The sequence below is a fragment of the Geospiza fortis genome, unplaced genomic scaffold (assembly GCF_000277835.1).
Source record: "Geospiza fortis unplaced genomic scaffold, GeoFor_1.0 scaffold206, whole genome shotgun sequence".
Taxonomy (NCBI): Eukaryota; Metazoa; Chordata; class Aves; order Passeriformes; family Thraupidae; genus Geospiza; species Geospiza fortis.
The window spans coordinates 7,376,754-7,397,962 of NW_005054311.1; the positions used below are offsets into that span (position 1 = coordinate 7,376,754).

General features: G+C 38.5%; 1 protein-coding gene across 2 annotated transcripts in view; it reads left to right on the plus strand.

The window, feature by feature from the left end:
- The window catches only part of TEX10 (testis expressed 10), a 54,078-nt gene that overhangs the window by 26,275 nt on the left and 6,594 nt on the right, over positions 1 to 21,209 (plus strand). For both annotated transcript variants that reach the window (XM_005419338.2, XM_014306351.1), the window contains exons 10-11: positions 9,974 to 10,062; positions 11,228 to 11,361. In XM_005419338.2, the coding sequence (XP_005419395.1) occupies positions 9,974 to 10,062; positions 11,228 to 11,361 (223 nt within the window). The remainder of the gene's footprint in view (positions 1 to 9,973; positions 10,063 to 11,227; positions 11,362 to 21,209) is intronic.

The following is a 21,209-nucleotide window of genomic DNA, read 5'->3' on the forward strand; positions in this document are numbered from 1 at the left end:
CTGTGTTTAAGATGATTAACATAATCTACATACTTACTGTTACGTGTTGTGTTCTGTTCTGTGAATTGTGGATTAAAAAATGCAGGTTATTCTATTGTGACCAAATATATATATATCAGGAAGCTAGATTGCTGACTTTATGGGAAAATTTTGCTGCCTCCCCTCATTCCTTGAAGTACAAATAAGGAAACTGAAATACAATTTATTTATGTGCCTTAACTATGCATAATAGTTATGGTTGTTTTACAACTTTTTATCCATTGGAACAGCTTTCCCTGCTGGGGTCTCGCCAAGTGTTGTTTTTGTTGCTGTAGCAAAGGAGCAGGGTGAGGACCATATAAATGAAAGCTAAGTGCTCTCTGGCATAAATTGTGTGGGAGTTCCAAGTTTTCATCGGTTTGAGATAACCCTGGGGGTAACGTGCATTCTGCTTGATGTAACTGCAAATGAACTCTTAAGAGGTAGTGCCTTTAAAATATTCTGCTGCTTTCCAGACAATAATGAGGGAGCTCAGCTGGTGTCTCATCAAGCACCCAGGCAAGCCTGTTGGTTCCTGCTATCCTCTGGAATCTGGTTCTTAGAAAGAACTGACATGGACATTTTAACATTTGTTTGCTGTGAGGTGTAAAATTCTGTATCTTCAGAGACATTACTCAAAGATGTTTTAGGGTTACAGTAGAGTTCTTTATGGATGTTTCCATTGTAATTAAATGCTACTTTTTCTTTATTTAGCCTTCCTAGTTATTTTATCTTCAGCCTTTGCCAGTACAGCATGAGGAGGCACAGTGAGAATGCAAAATGTAGCTAATGAAGACCTTTTACACTACTTGATTAAAGACTTATTGAATGCATAATTGTAGTCAAGAAAAGGAAAAATAGCACATTCCCCCAAAGTGTTTGCAACCAGGAGAGAACTTGGAGAGGATATTGTAACCCATTATTGTGATTAGCAATACTGATAGAGCAACTGAATTCAGTAATTCTCATGTAAGTAAAGTGTAGAAGATATTCCAGAACTGTGTATTTATTTTAAAAAGACATCAATAAAATGAAAGTTTTGCCAAAATAAGCTAACTGCATATTAAATAAACAACACAAAACAAAGAGGAAACTCTCAATTTTTATATACAAATGGTGTATAATGGAAAGTCAGCTCAGTACATCTTGGAGAATAAGTGAAAAATCATACATTTATAGAGAGGTATAGTAGTTATGAATGGGTTGCTAGGAAAAATGCAACAATAGTAAGGTCTGTGTTCACTGAAGTGCCTTTTCTGACTGTATGTTTACACCCCTCAATTTAGAAACAAAAGTAAAGGAGGAAAGTATTAAAAGACTAACAAAAGTGCTTAAGGCAGTATTGAATAAACTAAACATTTATGCTTTCAAAATGCTGGCTTTTCCCTGTTGGGTGCTACTGAGGATGAAGGGTAAAAAATGATCTGTTTTCCTTGCTGAAAGATGAGAAAAGATCTGTAGTTCTTGAGAATCAGACCCCGGGGTGGGTTACACTGCATTCCTTCATCCACATCTGGTCAGCAAATTTCCTTTTTCTTGCGCACTGTTTTGTAAATGTCTAGGACTAGAAAGAGGGAGAAGTCCAAGCTTGTATTTAAGGACATAGCCCCTAAATTTTTCCCCAGGTTGGTTGTAGTGTGAGGTTCCTAATCAAAGGGAAAAAGAATTATGTTGCTGCACTACAATCGACGCCGTCAGTAAATGCCGTTGGCTCATTAGTGAATGTTTCTTCTGATTTGTGCTCTCATTTATAATGTGAAAGCAGTGCTTTGCTTCAGACAACCTCTGCAGCTCCAGAGCAAATGAGCAGCTGACAGGCTTACTTTTAACAATGCATAGCTTAAATTGTTGTTTTCTTAAAATAGGCTTCATATTTTTCCTCAAATCCCTGGTAATTCCCTTCAGATGTTTATTGTATTTTGCCGCATTTTCAAATGGAAAGACTTGATCCTTCAGAAGAGATAATGAAAGTTAAAACAAAAAACTCACACTAACAAACCAGTGGCTATACATGGTAACCTGTTGGAGGAAAAGGAAGATAAAAACCCCTCACTTGTTCTTGGAGCTTACATTCAGACCCTGTACTACCTAGAGCTAAGTTGGTCTGAATGATGAAATGGGTATATGGTTGGAGAAGTATTCAAAGATTCAATTTTTTGGTTTTTTCTTCTCTTTTTTTTTAGCAATTTCAACATAAGTTTTTACAGGCATGGTTTCCTGTCTTTTTCAGAACTGATATGAAAACTGAGAGTGCTGATCCTCGTTAGCAGTAGAACTCACAACTGATTTGATTAATTTGATGCAGGGACATGAGTTTATACTTTATTGCAGTTGCATTTCAATCTGACAGAAATTATTTTTCATTAAAGCTGAACAGGAATAAACTGTGCCAAAGCTGAGATAAATATTGGCGCAGGGCTTTTTAATGTTTTAAAAGAACATGTTTTACAGAAGTACAAGTACATGCCTACACTGGGAGAAAATGTTGTATATTTTTCTTCCATAAAGGTGCAGTAGCCCTGATGTGGTACTTGCATGTAATTTTGCTCTTTTCAGTGTGTTTTGTTGTTTATACACACAGTTTCTGACAATGATAATATGGAAGTGTTTGGGATATTTTGTAACATACTTTCCATGCTCATAGGTAATTCCATAAGTGATCCGTTGCCTCATATTTGACAGATGTTTTAACATGTAAGCGCTACTTTAAATGGCAGTCAGACAATGCAGCTGTCATTACACAGCTGGCTGGCTGTAAGACACGCAGAGTTCATAACAGTCCTGTGAGGCTGGCTAGGAGACACACATGTACAGTGTTGTCCCAATGTGGTTTTATCAGCAGAGCTATGTTTCTGGGCTCAGACAGTGAACACTGGGCACTATGCTGGAGGATTTGAGTGGGTCCCCTAGAGCTAAGGGAAGGATGATGTAGTATCCGTGTGGAAGTTTCCCGCTTCTGATGGGTACTGATCAGTAGCTGAATAGTTCTGTGTTGATAGATAAACTCTGGGCTGATGTTAAACTTGTTGTGTTGAGAGGTCATAGGTAGCACAGGTCATAAAAATTGGAAGCCAAAAGAAACAAGGAAGCCTTTTCTCTACACTTCTCTGTGTATCAGCAAAGACTTTTTCTCAATGCAATTTCTGATTGATCACAATGGAAGATTCACAAGGGTAGAGGAGTGCTGTTCTACGTATCTGTGGCCCTGGGTTGTGAAGGAAAACTCAGAGCTGTTTCATGCAGTGGAAACAATTCTTTATGATCCTTGGTTGCAGTGTGATTATTTTGGCTACTGAGGAAGAAGCACTTCACTTCTCATATTTCCAAGGCCTTAACTGAACTCTTGGATGTGCCAAAAGGGCTGCTCTGCTGTATCCTGATGAGTTGCAGAACAACAAAACATGGGAGGTGCTGGTGTGTCATTTCCACTGTTGGGTAGATAAAGTGACCAAATTGCTTTGTCAAGAGACAAAAAAGGCTGGGTAGACTTTATTAACTTAGAGTTTTAAGTACTTTTCTATACAAATAATGTGAAGGCTTGTGGACTTTTGTCATCTCTTTCTGGGTTGTACCTTAGTAGTCACTAGTGGTGTCCAGTGATGTCTGTCTTCTGTTGTATGAACTGATCACTCCTACCTACCATCTCCTGCCTTTAAACCAATTGCCTCTTGGTATAAGGACCTTTGTTCCTACCCTGAGGCTGCCTAGATTTCTGGATTTTTTTTCGTAAGTGTTACAGGGTCTTTCATATTCACGTGCAGCTACCATTAACAAGATTTCTAGGAGACGCATCGTAGAAAAAATTTTTTCAGAAACCATTTGGTCTGTTCCCAAGCGTGACACAGGTGTTGACCAAAATACCCCCACCAAAAAAAAACAACTAAAAAACCTCGAAAACATCCCAACATTTGTCGCTCCATACTCTTGCAGGTGTCAGGGAAGTTCTCAGGTATCAGATTGCTCACGGCTGCTAGTTCAGTTCATTCTTGCATTCCCCTGGAGTTCTTTTCCATGGTGAATGCCATCTCATCCTGGTAATTCCTTTCTGGTTCTTGGGGTTCCATAATATTTTGTGCAGCTGCTTGAAGTTACAACAGGTTATCTTGAGGAGTTGTTCTGGGATGGGAACCAGAGCAGTTTCCTCTCTGGGGATCAGAGATTGGCAGAGTTCCTTTAGCCACTGTCCTAGAGCATTTTCATGATTGATTGCCATCCTCATGCAGTGCTTGTCTGCTGGCTATACAGAATCTCAGGAAGTTTTCTGCTCCTGATGTGTTTGAAGGACAATTTAATAATAAATTAATAATAGTATCTTGGTGGTTAAAGCACTTGCTGAGGTTGCAGAAAGTCTGTGTTCACTGTCTTCATCTGAAGGGGAGATTGATTTCCTATTTTCTAACTTAGTGACTTAGTCATTGAACTATTTGGAGCATTTGTACTTAATAATTTTTTAAAATTTTATTAAATTTTCAAAGAGTTGAGGCCTAGAATGGAGTTAGTTTTTTTCAGGGAATGAGTGAATCAGCTACTGACTGTGCCTGTGACTGTTTAAATGTTCTGTGTGGAACAGAAGCATCAGTGAAAAAAATAGAGGGGAAACGCCTTTTACAATTATTTTATAACCTAGAATTAAAAAAACAGTTGTGGGAGGGCTTGGTTTAAATCTTTCATCAGTGGTTGATAAAATAAATTTAAAATGGAATCGCTTAGTACAGTACAAGTTGTGTATCTCGGGCTGTTGTCTTGCCAATGTTCAAATAATTCTGTAAAGCTTTGGGAATGCTCTGCACTACGTATTCCCATTGATGGTGCTGAGAGCATTTTCCTGGAAAGTGAAGGAATTGGATTTTATTTTCCTTGAACAGAAAACACAAACCCTTGACCTTGCACTTCTTGAGTGTTACAACCTTCAGATTTATGAACAAAAGGGTGAAGTATTAATGCCTCAGAAGAACTGTGAATCTTGCATTTGCTTTTCTATATTTTACTTTAAAAATACTTGGAGACTGAATTTAGGATTAAAATTGGTCATACTTTTTTTTTTCAATTTTATTGCTAATAACCATAAAATCAAAACCCAACCCCAATCCACATTCTAAGGAAAACTTGCTTAGCAAGAACTAGACAGGTGAATTGCTGTCTGTGCTGGAGTTTGTGCAGTGTGTTTTATAAGAGGACAAGTGGAAGGATAATTTCTAAAATGAATGCAGCAAGGTTCATCAGAGTTCTTCTACTAGAGACCTCTAAATTACCCAAAGACTCCTTGTGCCTGTGTGAGCCAAAATCAACACCTTAAACCTGAACCATAAATCAATTAGCTTGTTCAGGTCAGGAGGCACTGAGAGGTAGTAGTCTGCAGTTGAGGAATAACCACTTGTGTACAAACTGCAGTTGTTATTTTGCAGCTGTGTGATACAGCCAAACTGAAAACAACAGCAGCATAAACTAAAGTAGTGGAGTCCATCTGGAATTAAAAGTTTGCAGCAAGTGATAAAAGAAATGCACTGCACACTTGCTTTCACTGAGAAATATTTGCTCTGCTAATGGCAAGAGAAGCAGTAATTTTTAAGTTAATTAGATTCAGCTTTTCTTTTAATACCATTTGGTGTACCGAGGAGGTTACCTAAAGGTGCAATTCTAAACCTCAAAAGAGAGGTTCCCACTGAGAGTGGGTGACCTTATGGAAATTACAAGATGTAATTCATCATAGTTAATGTGGGTTTGGACTACATGACTGGAGAGGTCTCACTCATATGTAGTTTGATAACAGGTTCCCATTGTCAGTAATAATTTATACAAAAAAGAGAAGTTATAATATGCTTATTACCTCTCTTCCACATATAAAGCAGATAATTTTTTTAGTCAGATGTCTGACATGTAATTTACAAGCATCTTAAAAACACATTTTAAAAGTGCATACAGTCCCCAGTTATTCATGGTAGTCTTAATATATTAAACTGAGATTTAAAAAATAATTTTAATGTACTTGTAGTACATCAACATCTGTTCTAGAATCTGTCTTCTTACCTTATTTTTTATTTCCTCTAATGTGAATCTCAAAATTGAGCAGCTTTAACAAGTGTCTACATTATAGGCAGTTGGGCTCTAAGGTAATTGAGGTGCTGACAGCTGGTTAGACTTGTATTTGAACAAACTTCTATGCTGTAATGCTGCTCTGTTTGTGTTTGTAGTATTAGAAAGACATTGGTTTTGGTCTTAATTTATTGTGAGATTCTCATGTGGTGTTTCAATTACATGATTTCCTATTTTTTTTTCCCATCCTGCTTTCTGTATGGAGTACATCATGAGCACTGAAGGAGCATTTACTTCATGTTACAGTTTGGCCCTGTTTCAATAGGAGGCTCCATGTTTTCTCTATTGTATTAGGTCCCACTTGGAAAACAAAGGGATTCCCTCCCCCTGCCCCCACCCAGGGAAGTTTTTTGTTGTGCTCAAGTAATTTTCACAGCTGCAGGAGATGGGAAGGTGATGTTTTTCCCAGTTTAAACATGAGGAACTGAGGGAAGGAAAAGGTGTAGGCAGAAGTACGTAGAAGTACCTGATAACTTTAGGAATTCAGTTTGAAACATTTGGGCTGTGATTTTACAGAGCATCTTCTGTCTTGAAAACAAAAAACTGACCTCAAATTCACTGTAAATTCAAGTAGAGATCAGATGGGTGCTACTCTTAGAAATGCTTGAAACTGTATCTCTCCACAGCTGTTAGTGACATTTTAATCTTTTAATCACTGTTGAGCTATTGCAGGACTGTGGATAACTAGCTGAAAAAGGGGGATGAGAGAAGCTTCCAGTATGAATTATGTGAACTTATTCTGTCCTGAAAGTTAAAAAAAATTAATCTGATGATGCTTGAAGAAATGTGTTACCACTGACTTTTGTTCTACAATTTCAAGAAGTATTTATCTTGCGTCTAGTATAACCTACCTGAATTTGTGAGCTGATGCTTTCTTCTACATTTTTAATTATGCCTCATACACTGTGCTCGTTATAGATAATGCAATAAATAGGGCAGGGACAGGTTATCCTATGTTATCCTGCATGGTATAATCCTGATTGATCCATTCATCCATGATTTGAATGAGACATAGATCTTCATTTTTTTTTCAGAGAAAATATGACACATAATATTATCATACTCTAAGGTGTATGACCAGACAGGCCAAGTTGAAGATCAGAGGCAACCTTCTCTGTCACTTTTTAAATTTAATGCTAGATTATTTTTAACCTTATTGCTCTTTTAACACTGAGGCTGCTTCTGTGCATGTAATAGCTTTCACTTTCTAAAAAAGCAAGCTGCAGCTGAATTTGGGGATCTTGATTTTGTATGTGTGTGACTCAGTAAAGCTCTGCTTGTGGAGATGAATCTTAAACCATTTAATAGCTCTGTCAAGGGTTTGTTCCTTATGCTGCCTCAATGTTCCCAGGGCTGAACTGCAGGGATTCTCTGCTTCCTCTTATGTCTGTTTCAGTGGCCCTTAGCCTTTCTCTTAGGATGCTTAACATGCTTGTCCTGTTTGTGTGTTTGTAGATGCGTGGGAAAACAAAACTGATGAAGTGTTTGATTTCCAGATGTTTAGCAGTAAGCTTTGGAATTATTTTTCCTGTCCCTGCATCTCCTGAACCAATCGCAGTTTCTGCTTACTAACCTGCAGTGAATCTTGAGTTTTTGTCCAGTCTCTTCTGGAGGTTATGTAAAATTCTTGTGTGCGCTAGTCCTATTGTAAGGAATTCAAAGCATCTGCTAACTGTTGCATATGGAAATGGAATTTTTCCAATATGGAAAAATATTTTTTTATTTGATTCTTTTAAACCAGATTCTAACAAGATTTATAATGCAAGTCCCTACTTCCTGAATTGGGGCTTATTACATTTTCTTTCTTTCTTTCTCTTTTCTTACCCAAGATTTATTTATTTTCATATTTGTCTGATTGCCTTTGCAGCTTCTCATCTGTTATCTCTCCCAGCCTCTTGCATTCCCACCTTTTTGCTCAGTGGTTGCATCACAGTTTGAATTTCTGTGTCTAGTCTAGCAAGTCCTAAACTCCCTTGAATCTCTCTCCATGCTCCTCAATGCTTATTTTGGTAAAAGAGAGTGACCTCAAGTCAGAATCATGGTCTTTCTGCATCACATTTAGGGAGATCCTTCTGCTGTGCTGAACAGGACATTGACTTTATCTTCTGGTGTATGGATCTGTGTGAATATCCAACTTGATTCCTGTGTGAATATCCACCTTATGTAGGGAAGTAATGGCAAGAGCTCTTGCTGATTTAGTTGAGTATGTGTGAAGTCTCTTGCATGCTGTAATGAATGGGACTGGGACCTCCTTGGAGGGATATAAAAAATTCACCGTTCTCCTTGGAGACCATTGGCCATGGCCAAGGGATTTGTCCTAGGAGAACTTGGCAGCCAAGTAGCAGCAGCCTTAGGTCTGGGGAGAGATGGAGAAACTGTGGGTTAAGAAAAGGAAGTAGTGAGCCAGGCCTCAGGGCAGGACCAAAGGCGTGCTAGGAGCCAGAGGGGAGCGTGCAGAGCTGCCTGCGCTGCAGAGTCACTGCCTCACCTGGAATATGGCAGATCCCTACTGCCAGGCAGTAAGAATTCAGTGTGAAGGGGGAGCTTTATTTAATAAAACCTTGGTGCTCTCTCACCTATGATTTTTGTCTCCCTAAAATTAACTGTATTCTACACAGTAGTCTGATGGAATCCTGAATTTTTTCTTTAATTTAAAGAAATTCTGAAACTCCAGGGTTTTTCTCCTTTCTTTTTGATCAACTCCAGACACGTGCATATTCTAGCTGTCATTTTTGTGCATGCTGAAATATTATGGATGGATTTTTGTGGGTGGCAAAATGTATATGCCTGGCACAAAAGTATTCCAAATTTGATATTTTTGCTCCCAAAGCGCGGAGCTGTAAAAAATTCCTGCGTAACAAGCTTTCCAGAATTTTGTTACCCATGAGCTAAGCCATTTTGGCTGTTGGCACAGAGAAATTAGGAAAAAAAGTGATCTTAGGCAGATAGTTGGCTTGGAAAATTGCATTCAGAAGCTCTGAAATTTCACAAGATTGTAAGGGTGGAAAGCAGCAATCTCTTACAGCAAAGATCCATAGTCTGCAGTGCCAGTGCCAAAAGCAGCATACAAGGCAATTTGAATAATATGCATTTTTGCATAATGTGATATGGGTTTGAGCTGCAGCCTTGTGAGGAAAACATGTGTGAGATGTCCTTGTTCCCAGCTCCTGGCTTTCTCCTGGTTCAGCACTGACACATGGGCCAGACTCTGCCATTAGGTGGTCACTGGTGTCTGTTTGCTCCAAGTTTCCACAAGCACTGCCTTCTAACTTAGGCCACCAAAGTAGGCTGGTGATCCACTTGTTCCAGATTGCCCTTGAGATGGAAAGTGTCAGACAGCTTTGATAACGGGTTTTGCGTATTGCTCCTTTTTGTGTTCTAAATCTCCAACCAACTTTTTAACTAAGCTGTGTTTAATAGCTTCAGCAGTTCTGAAAGAGATGCTGAGACTGCATCCAGTGAGGTTTGTTGTTTGTGTATAAAAAGAAGTGGATATGATGAAAAATGTAGCCCAGCATTTGTAATATAAAGATTTTTACCAAGTTAGGGAAATAAAATTAGTTTAATTTACAGTGTCATCACTGTACTGAAGATTATACCAGTATTAATGAAAAGTTGGTATCTCACTTAGTCATCTTGGCAACCTAAAGCCATGCAGGGATACAAAGTTCAGTATGTCTTGTCTTTAAAAGAGCCACTTCTGGTTTTGAAGCTATTTAAAAGGCTATTCTAACAAACAATTAGTAACAGGAATGCTAAAACTGTAACAATATAGGCATACTAATTGATTGTATTGTGCAGGTAGGTTATGAATTCTTAATTTTATGGTTTTAATAAACTGTCTGCTATTGGTTTTGTGTAGATCATCCTTTGCAGGCTGGAAGTGCCAAGTGCAGGATAATTCAGTGAATGATGTGGACTATTTCAGCTTCTTGTTTTCAACCCTTATAGGTAATCCATATAAATGTAATAATTCAGAATTAACAAAATGAAATTTGTTTTGATAGTCAATTACTGAATTTAATTTAGAGTAAATGGTTTAGTAAGTACTTCCTGAAAGTAATTCTAATCTTGTTATATATTTTTGATATGAGATTTTATTTTCTTGATCTGATTTTTGACACTCTGCTTTTACACTTTTCCATTTGGGCTGAATATTTGCATACTTTTCCTTCATTCTAGCAACTTTTTCAGGAAAATATGAGGAAAACCTAAATTTAGCATATGACATATAAACAAGATTTTTTTTCCTAGCTTGAGGTAAATGCCTTTTATTGGCTCATAACAATATAAATGAGTGCCTCTGGGATTTCCTGTGAACGTGCTTACGCTCTTAAAAACATTCCATCAGAATAAAGTAATCAAAGTACGTTCAAGTGAGCTGGCCAAGGTCAGCGTGTGAGCAGAGCTACTTCTGCTACTCTATTCTTACTCAGCTATAAAAATAGTTGCATTCTGTGGTGATGCAACTTTGGGAAGTTACAGTGCTTAAAATGGCGTAATACTGCTGAGAAGTAACTCCTGCTAACTTGTGCTGTGGTAAAAAATAGTGTGTTTTCTTTATCACCTCAGTTTTTTATAATGTTCAGATACTTTGTTTTCAAAAATTACCTTTTTGTTGCTAAAATGGTAAAAAGAGTGCTGAACTGATAGCAGAGAAAATGAAAGCAAAGCCCAAGTAACTCTTGTGGAGTGGTCATCCTGTTTTACTAAGATATCTAATATCTATCTAGAAATAATAAGCCAAATGGTATTTTTTTTTAATCCCTGAAGTTATATTATTTATTACTAAGTAATTTGGAATACATGAAGTAGTTTGCATTATGTCAATTTTTGTCATTTTTTTGGAGATACATATATTGAAACTAGCATAACACAGGCCTCTTAAGGTGCTTTTTATATCACATTATAGTACTAATGAGTTTTAAAAATATTTTTATTCTCTGTCAAAATTTTTACTTTAATATACTTAGTTTATTAAACCAAGCAAGAGCTTTTAAGAAAAAAATTGTTATGTTGACATAGTGTAAAAGACAGTGTTTGTCAGTGATGCTGTTGAAGTAGAACACTGTTTGGCTTGTTTTGTGATACTGTTGTACTGCTTCTTCTTCCCCAGGGTTTTCAAGAGAGGAGCTGACTAGTCTCCAGGGCATTAGAGGAAAACCACACATTAGCCAGACACAGCTTTCACCTATCCGTCTTTACCTAACTGATCTGGACCAGTTTTTACACCACTGGGCTGTGACAGAGGTAATACATCAACCCTAATTCTAAATGACAGCATACAGACTCTGAGTGCTCTCCATCCCTTTTCCACAGATGGCTAAATCCTGTCGTGATTTGAGTTGACAAAAGAATGAAAAATATAAAAGCTGTCAAACAACCAACATTTTTCTACAGCCATCAGATAATATTTTGAAGGAAGCTGCTGTAAAAGTTAAATGTTTGGACACGTAGTATGCAAAGTCATACTCAAGCAAAAGATTGGTAGAAACCTTGGTGGGAATTCTTAAGCACTAATATTAGGATCAGCAATATATTTTGGCTTTCAAAAACAAATTTATTGTAAAAATACTAATTATAAAGAGTTTTCCTGGAGAATAAGTGCCACTATTAATTAAGAAGCACTTGCATTGAATAAGATTTGAACTTTCAAGCAATATTAAGTTGGCATTAGTCATTATTTTGAATAATTCCTGATTAGTTAACCAAAATATGCTGGGCTTAGAAACTTCACTCTGAATTCAGTACTTAACATCATAAGAGCTGAAAACTTAATTTGTCTGTGAGTTCTAAAAGGGATTTGAGCCACCAGATTTTATTTGAAACCGGTGCATTAGCTGTCTTTCTGCATTAGCTCTTTTTATTGTTCAGCTCACCAGAAACCACTTTGAGGTGTGAAATCATGTTGTAGTGACATGCCAATTTGACCGTATTTATGAAGTTGTAGTCCTGAATTCAGAAAGAAGAGCAAAACAGAAAGTTTTAGTTGTGTGGTTTTTCATTCAAGAAAGCAATATTGTAGATGTTTTCTACTTAATAGTGTTTAAGTGATAATGTTCTGAAATTGATGATAGTCTGAGATACAGATTGAATGTGTGCTGCTAATTTTAAGCAGGGCTGTTGTTTGGTACCATGACTCACGCACATTTTTAGGTGTCCTGCCTTCAGTCATTCAGCCTGTGGAGCAGTTGAACTTTCTAATTTGTTTTGCTTTGTCTCTTCTGGACAGTAATGAAGTGTTTTCTCAACAAAATACCTTTCTCCAGTATGGGGGGATCAGAATGCTCTCTTTCCTGTTGCTCTGTGAATGCACAGAGCAACTATTTGTTTCTCAGAGTTAACATAATCCCATACAGTATCTGAAGGATTTATGTACACCTTACCTGTTTCTAAAAATGTCACCTTTAGTGTTTCCTCCTTCCTCTTTTTGCTTCTATTCCATAAATCTTTCAAAGTTGGCAGTGAAATAGGACTGTTTTCACAAAGGAAACAGTGAAGTAATTTGATTTCTTTTTTATGCCTTTGGTTCCTGGTTGCAAGTTTGAGTCTCTTCTACCACAATGTTCAGTGTTTTGGTGCTGTCAAGGAGAGCCAGTATTTTCAGAAACTTGAGACGCACTTTTCTTAAGTATCTTTTCTCAGGAAAGAGACAAGGTGCTCTCCCAGGTTGTTAGAAGGGGATGGTGTTCAGTAAGCAAAGAGCTGGATATCCTTGGTTAGTGAAAGATGCTTTGGACATCCTGTGGAGCACTGCACTACTTCTGCACTTGTGTCAGCCCCAAGTCTTTCCTGGAGACTATTTTATGAAAGAGGATAGGAGCAAAATCCCATACATCAAAATCTGTGTGAAGAAGGATGAGACCTTCTAGGCCCACCTGATTTTGTGGGCTCTTAACCAAAGAGAGTTCTTAACTGTTGCATTTCCCCAGTGAGGGTGGTCAAATACTGGAGTGAGTAGCCTAGAGACATTCTGGTTCCCATCTATGGATGTACTCAAAACCAGGCTGGACACACTGCAAGGGTGACTTGCCCCAGATGGCTCTACTTGAGCAGGAGCCTTGGATTAGAGGAACTTGATGATATTCTTTCCAACTCTAGGGATTCTGTGATTATTTGAAAGCTCCTTCTGAAACAAAACAGGCCTTTTTATTTCACCATCAACAAATCTTTTTGTTATTTTTGCATTTTAGACAAAATGGAATTCACAGTATGAGTAAGGGTTTGTTGTTTTCTTTCATTTGGTAAGTTTGTTACACTTATATTTCATCTAAAAGTCAAGCTGCTCTCACTAAAGGCCTGACAGGTACTGCAGTGCTGGTTGGGGTGTTCGCCCAGGTTTGCTAGGGTGTTTTTTTTTCCCCATGGAATTTTGGGAACAAAATAGTAGGGGCACCTCTTCAGTAGCTTGCTTTCATAGTGGAGAAAATATAAGATAATCTTGCCTGTGATCTGGTAATAATGGTGGCATATCTGGTTGTGTTACAATGAGAAGTGATCAATAGTATTGAGGCAACCACTTCCTTTTATGAATTGCAGAATTACATTCATTCACTCATCTGGTTTTGATTTCAGATGCAGCCATAGATATGGTAAATGATGCATAAACAAAATCATGCTGATGCTCTTCAGCTTTTAGATTACTTTTTTCACTGTGTTTAAGTATCTAATACAGCACTGTGTTCTTTAAGTTTTGGGGGTTTTATCTTTTCCTCGTATGAGTACCATTCTCCAACCTCAAACATGTTGACCAATATGGTATATAATGCTCAGTTTCTGAAAAAAATTGTTCTGGGGACTGTAGTCCATTAAAACATTGGGAGTTGGAGTCTAGACAAATTTTTAAAACCAAGGAAGTAAAGAAGGAAAAAAAAAGACAAAGGCAAGCTTGTTAAAAACCTTTGCATTCAGGATTTGCTACAAGCCGCACAGGAATATTTTTTGTAGATCAAGTAGTTTTCACTAGGTACTGAACAAGCTAATCTGCTCCCAAAAGGAAAAAACAAAAACAAAACCAAAAAACCCTAAACAGCAACAACAACAAAAAAATCCCAGCTAGAAGGGCAAAGCCCAGAGTTGCAGGCTCTGGGGAGAAGACAACTGCCAGCAAATCATGAGGCTCTCCTAGGGTGTCTGGCATATCACCCCTGTGATATGAGGGTTCCGTGTGCATTGAGTGTGAGGGAGGTAAGTTTGGAGGCTGCCTTCTTCCAAGTGGAGATAGTTCAAGGTGTGATAGAATTTTGGAGTCAAAATATTTTTAGCTGTAGCAGAAAATTGCTTTATTTAGATAGAGAAGTGCTGCAGGAAATAATAAACCCTGGCTTGAATTAGTCATGCTTTTGGTGGAATTTGGTATCGTACAGAGCTTCTGAATGCTAACCTTTCATCTGTTCCCTTGCTGGATAAGGAAGGACAGTGGTGATGCTGTAATGTTAAGCAAAATGTTTGTAGTAATTTTAAATACCTGCTAAATGAGAACAGTGCTTGTTGGCTGCAGATCAGGCCTCTACTCTGTGTTGAGAATTGTTTAAGAGTTCTCATTATGTAGCTGTAATTCAGGATTTCCTCTCAATGGAAAAGTAGTTTAATGTGGGTGAAAATAAATAAAGAACTCTGATGTAATCAGAATTTGATGGCCTGGTTTCCTTTTAATAAATGAGATTAGTGATCAGATTCCTATTAGTCATTCCACCGTCTTCTTTCATTTCTTCCACCTCTAGTTTTGTCTAAACCATTCTTAATTTTTAGCTCTCTGCTGAAAAGAATAAAGTTGCAAATACTAATTCCCCATAAGTTTTACAAAAATAAGCAGGTGGAAGAGAAAAAGCTCTGAATTAGAGCAGGGTGGGTTATAACCCTGTTCCAGCATCCTGCTTGGCAGCACCCAGCCTGCAGGGGCTGTCGCTTGGCCAGCGGGCTGTCGGGGTTGTGAGGCAGGAGCAGGGAGGATGGTGGGATGGAAGAAGGGTCCCAGGTGGGAATCTGGAGGCTACAGCTTGTTGGCCTTACTGCTCACTGCTCCACTTTGTTTCCCAGTGCAAGGAAAGGCAGTCCCACCTTCCTGTCCATAGCTGTGCAGTGGGTGGTGTGTGTTTCTATGGGTGAAGAGCTGGAAGAGGGAATTTCATGTATAATGGATGCCTGTCAGAGATTTGGGAGAAAAAGCAGTGTGCCTCTGGAGAAAGGGCAACTTCTGGAAAGGAAAAGAATAACTTCAGGCATTTTCAAACAGCAGTTTGGACTTCTGGGGTGTTATTATAGCCAGGGCACTTGGTAGCGTGTGGGTAACAATAACAAATGCACTTGTGATAGGAAGTAATGCTTTTAGGTAGTTTTTAACAAAACCTGCTTTCAGATGGATATTGTTTGTAATTTTCTTTTGACTAGAGCGTGGTTTCGAATTGGAATCATGGCAATCTGAAACAATGTTTTGGGGTTTTTTTTAAGCTTTTAAATAGTGGTGATTTTCAGTTAAGAAGCAATGCTTCAGAAAAGTGTCTCTTTAGAGCTATGCAAAGCAGCATTTAAAGGTTAGTCTTCATGATTTGTCTAAAAGAGATGTTAAATGTGGGAACTTTGGTTCTTTTTCTGGAGGAACTTCTGCTTAAAATTACTTCTGTCTTGTTGAAGCCAATTATTTAAAATCACCCCCCTGTAGCTGAAATAAATGGGACTCCAGAATAAATGGTTGCAGCCCGAGGGAAGAGCTTCAGCCTTGGCTCATTTTAACTGTGCCCATAGTGTTTGTCAATGATATTGTTCACTCCCCTGTAATTGAATTGCTCTGCCAGGATGGAATGAAAAAGTGCCCAGAGAAATGAAGAGTTTAACAAGGTAACAGTGTATACATGGTAATTTCTGTTGTAATATTTGATGTTTGTGACGATCGAACATTTCAGAGGGGGAAAGCAAATGATAATTTGAGGCTTTGCTTGAAGTTGAGATTCCAGAGCTGTATCGAGCCCACAGCTGACTCAAAGAAATAAAATATTCAACCAATTGTTTGAAATGTTTAAGAGCAAACATTAAGAGCGAAGGTCAGCTGCTTTTAAAAGCAGACTTGAATTCAAAAACGTGGAGATAATGTAGTGTAATACACCAATCTGTGTCCATACCTGTTCAGTCTTATAAGTGAAATACAGTTGGGAAGGCTGGATCTGCACAGATGTGCTATTGAAAAAATTACAGCAAATCAATAAAGATAGCAAGTCAGTGGATATAAATTAAAAGCCCTGCAAGGATGTTTGTCTTGAGAAGTAAATGGTGGTATTGGAGTGCTGTAGCTTAATTTGAAGCAGAGATTAATGCTTTAAAAAAACTCTAAAAAATTTTTACAATTTAGATTTTTGAATTGAAGTTTCTGAAAGATTTCAGCTTGTTGTCTTTATTGAACTTTACAGGTCGAAGTTACATTAGGGAGAATGAGCTGAGGGTAAATAAACTTCCTTCTAAATAAAATTCCTTCTAAACTAGGAATATAGTACAATTTTAATCTTCTTTAAGGAAGACAAAAAATTCTATATAAGTCCATTAGCATTTAGTAAAGTTACATCTTATCCCAGCTTTAATGTTTAGAGGTGAAAATAATTATTTTCTTGGAAAGTAATGCAAAGTCCAGAGAAATAGAAGGGAAATAATTGAAGTAAAAGGAATGACCTAATAAAGCTCTTATTCAAAGATCTCTTTCATAAGATGTAAAACTTAAAGCAAACAAAAAAGTACCCACACCAGTCCCCACCAGTAAAACACAAAAAGTAATACACAAACTTCCAGAAAATCTAAGCTGATCTTCAGGCCAGTGCTCCACTGTACCTGCATCATATACTTCCAGCATATTGTGTAACACCTTGGAGCTGGGAGCTCACTGCAGTGTTACTGCACATAACTAGCATGAATTTAGAACTCCACAGGTACTGTGTGTTGTGCTTTATATTCAAATCCTGGCTTGTGATACCTAACCTGAGTTTGCTTAGAGAGACAGGCTTTGTGGGACGAGCTAAGTGTTGGGTTTTCTGGGTTTTCAAGTCCTGTTGTTTGTAGAAGAGGCAGGTGAATTTGGAGACTTCAACATCAGGTGTTCCTTTGACTGTCCTGTGTGTAGTCTGACGAGGAGGCATCCAGAGGAGGAGCAATTGGCTGTAGTGACATTTCATAGCTGTGAGGAAGCTGCAGAGCCATGAAAGAAGGGCATATTATGGCTGCAAGAGGATGAAACAAAAGCTGTTTTGTGGTGTCCTTTCTTTGAATTTTGTTAGTAAGATGGCTTTGAGAAGAGAACCTGACCTGTGATGTTCTTCACAAATGGCTTTGTGTACCCTTGGATGGCACAGTGGCTGTTGAGCTTAAGCCCTGTTTTTTCTAATAGCAGTGTTTTCAGAAATGCCCCTCACTTAGAGAACCAGGGTGATTGTCTCTAGCTCTCCCTGCCTGGTAGCACCAGATCTTGCTGGTACCCAGACTTGAGCACATGATCAAGTTGCTGCACAGGAGGTGAGCTGTGGTGCTTGCCATTCAGGTATTTGTGTCCAGTGGCAAATAAAGATAACTTCACTTAGTTTAATTGATTCTCAGATATAGATTTTGTATCAGACCCCGTGTCACAGCCAAGGAGCCTGCAGCCAAGCAAGCATCACAGTTAGCAGATGCAATGAGTTTGTGTGCTGCAGTTACACTGTGACCAGGACATGAACTGTGTGTCATAATTCTTCTAAGTCTTTGGAAATACCAAGTCTCTATCAATATGTGGCACATTATATATGTTCTTAAACATTTATAATTCTTAAATAAGTTTTTCCGTTCCCATTTTGCTACCCTGAATATAAAATTAGCTCAATAGTGAGGTGTTTTCCTTTGTTGGTTACCTGTGTAATGTTCTTCTGCAGACTCTGTTCCTCTTTTTGGCTGTTTCTTTTTTTAACTTAGGTTTTGTTTTGTTTTATTGTGAGTGTGTAGGGTTTTCTTGTGGAGGTTTTTATGGGATTTTGTTAGGGTTTTTTTTTTTTTCCTGGAGTCAGTGAATCAGGAATATCTTTCATATCCACCCCTGTGAGCTTACCCAAGGCAGATGAACAAAGATCTCTTGTTGTACGCGGCTTTCTCAACAACTCAGGGCACTGTTAATATTGCCCTGTCAAATCAATTTATTTCAGAAAGAGAAGCAGCACCTGTCAGGGGAGTACAGTGTCTGATAAGTGAGAGTGCTTCAGGGGAGCTGGCCAAGCTTCAGAAGCCAAGCTTCATTGCCTGCCCCATCACCTGAAAACTTCTCGTTTTCTACGCTCTGCACTAACATGTTACACTGGATACAGTCCTGCTCCAAACAGGCATTTCACAAGGGCTGGGGAATTCACTGCAGAACAGCCTGTTACATTTTAGTTATCCATGTCTGAGGTCCATGTCAATGGGAGTTGAAAAATATATTTTTAAGTTCACCTTAGGTTATAGTATATGGTGTGTGCCAGCTTTCTTTTTTTTAATAAAATCATTTGTCAGGGAGTCTGAACTGCCTTTGGTTTGACTCCACACAGTGGCATGCTAAAATACTCCACCCATTATCACTCCTTCTTGCTTGGGTTCCTCTCTGTGCTCCTGGTTGTGTGTGTCTTCAGAGGAAGGTGAGTATTTTTCTTTGAAGAAAGAGTCCTTTGCAGCATGACTAAACTTGGAATAATACAAAAATTTTCTCTGGACAGTTGCTGGTTAGTGGTTTCCTTGAGACTTTGAATCAGGATTCTGTTGTGTTACAGGAAGCATTGAGGGAGTGGGAACAGTTCAATAATGAACAAAACATTAGTGTCGCTTCATCAGGTGTGCTTGCTCCTGTTCCATGAGGGCTCACACTGAGACTGGGCTTCCTTGGGTCGTCCCAACTCTGTCTTCTGGAGGCAAGAGCATCTTAGAGATGAACAACATGAAACTGATGAATTCCTCTGATTCTGCATTAGACCTGTGAAAAGCCTGTGTGGGATTGCACTGTCAGTCAGGGGGGCTGTCAGTGGCAAAAATGCTTTTAACTCATCCAGTTGAAGTAAAATACTCCATGGTGTCAGGATCTCCAAAAAAACTGGGTCAGGCTGTGCTTCTGAGGGGCCTTTTCAGCCTTTTTTGTTTGTTTGATTTGTTTGGGGCTGTTTGTTTTGTTTTGTGGTGGTTTTTTTGTTGTTGGTTTTTTCTTTCCTGTTGTGGTTGGCTGCTGTTGGAGTTTGTCTTCAGTGTGGCAGGCGAGGAGGCCCCTGTAGCAATGACTTCCCCAAGCACCAGTAGGGAACCTGCTGCTGCAGCTGTGTGGCTCGTGATACTTGGGCTTGTCTGATCAATAGGGTTTGGTTTGAAAATCTGCCAGTGGATTACAGGGCCTGTAGCATTTGCTGCATAATGATAACAGATAATCCCTGTGCTTAACAGAATTATTTCCTTTAGGTTAATTTATTCAAGTGAATATTCAAACAAAACCAAAAAGAAAAGAAAAAAAACACCCTAATAAAATGTCTAAGCCTAAGCCAAACCTATTAAAAAATACTTGCCTCAAAAAGAAAAAACCATCCCTCCCTGATCAAAAATGCCTGTTCTCAGTCCATTCACTTCAGGATTGCTCTGAAACAAAACTACTCTGGCTTTGGTCCAAAATCAATCTATGAATGTGCCAAAAATGTGATAAATGTTAATCAAATGTAATGTAATGAATCAGCTGTGACATTTTATTATGGAAATTAAAAATCATGCAAAACCTTGCCTAAGGAAAATAAATTGTCAGGGAAAATACTAATTTTCATGTGATAATTAAGTTTTCTTTTTCCTTTCATTTCCATGTCTAAAAACGTTTCAGTTACACTTTTTATAACAGGCATTTGGTATGAAAGCCATTTCAAGTAGGATTTAATTTATGGAATTGAAAAGAATTGCCTCTCCCACTTAATTGTAGGAAAACAGAAGTGATGTAGGGAATGGTGGTGCTGTTTTGAGGGTCCAAAAGATCTAAAAGATTGAAAAATCAACCTGCACTTTACCACAGCCCTTCTAAGGAATTATGCTGCTGTCCAGTAGTGCCTGTTTTCCTTGCCAGGCACTTTCTCCTCTCAGGGAGAGCTTCAGTGGATGGTGATCCAGTGGTGCCTGTTTTCCTTGCCAGTTCTTCTCTCAGGGAGAGCTTCAGTGGATGGTGGGCTTTTTCCAGGGACATAGTCCTAAGGGTGAAATATTAATAATGAAATTGTATTTTTGTTGGGTGGGCCTGGTGGATTTGCCTTCAAAGTCTCTAATTTGTGGGTCTGTACTGAATCACAAGGGATCTCTCTGGCAGACTGTGTCTGGTGTGATGTGCTCACAAGTACGTGGCAAACCCCTTTAAAAGTGCCCAAGTTTTGCCCTATGAGCAACAAATGTCTCCTGCATTTTCTCCTTTCATAGTCATCCTTCCTAATTTCCATCTCATCTGCATTCCCAGCCAGCCATGATCATTGTTATGTTTAGTTGTTGTTTGGTTACATTTGTTTTGGTGCAGCGTTTTTCACCACTGTGTAAATGACAATAAGATCCCTTCTTGGGTGTCACTTTGCCAGCCCAGGCAGGTTCAGTTCTTTGCCTTGACACTGGTAAGACAGGATCTCTGTGCCATTTTTCTGTCTGTTTGGTTTGAATTTGCATTTCCTGACAATGAGTGGCTCCTACTTTGCACAGTATGTCAGAAATGGTCTAATTCTAAGTAAGATCTTACAGAGTAGTATTGGAGAGATGATCCTTATTCTGTCTAAGCATTTCGGTTGGGATTATCTTTGTTTTTACATCCTGAAGTAACATCTGCCCATTTTGTGGTTGTATCACAACCACTCGTGGTCAGCTGTTACAGAATTTCCTTCTCATTTCCAACTGGTAAAACTCATAGCTGCACACAGAAGTTTTTATCAGTCTCCAGGCACATGACCCACCACTTTTTTTCACTGAATTTTTTCTGTAGCTGTTACTCATCAAACCTGTGTGATCTTTTCCATAGGTTAGTCCAGTTCTCCTGCCTTGGCAGGGTTTCTCAGCTTGGAGCTGTCACCCAACAGATTTCATCAGTGCAGCTTTACCTTTTGTGTAAGTGCTGCTCATTAAAA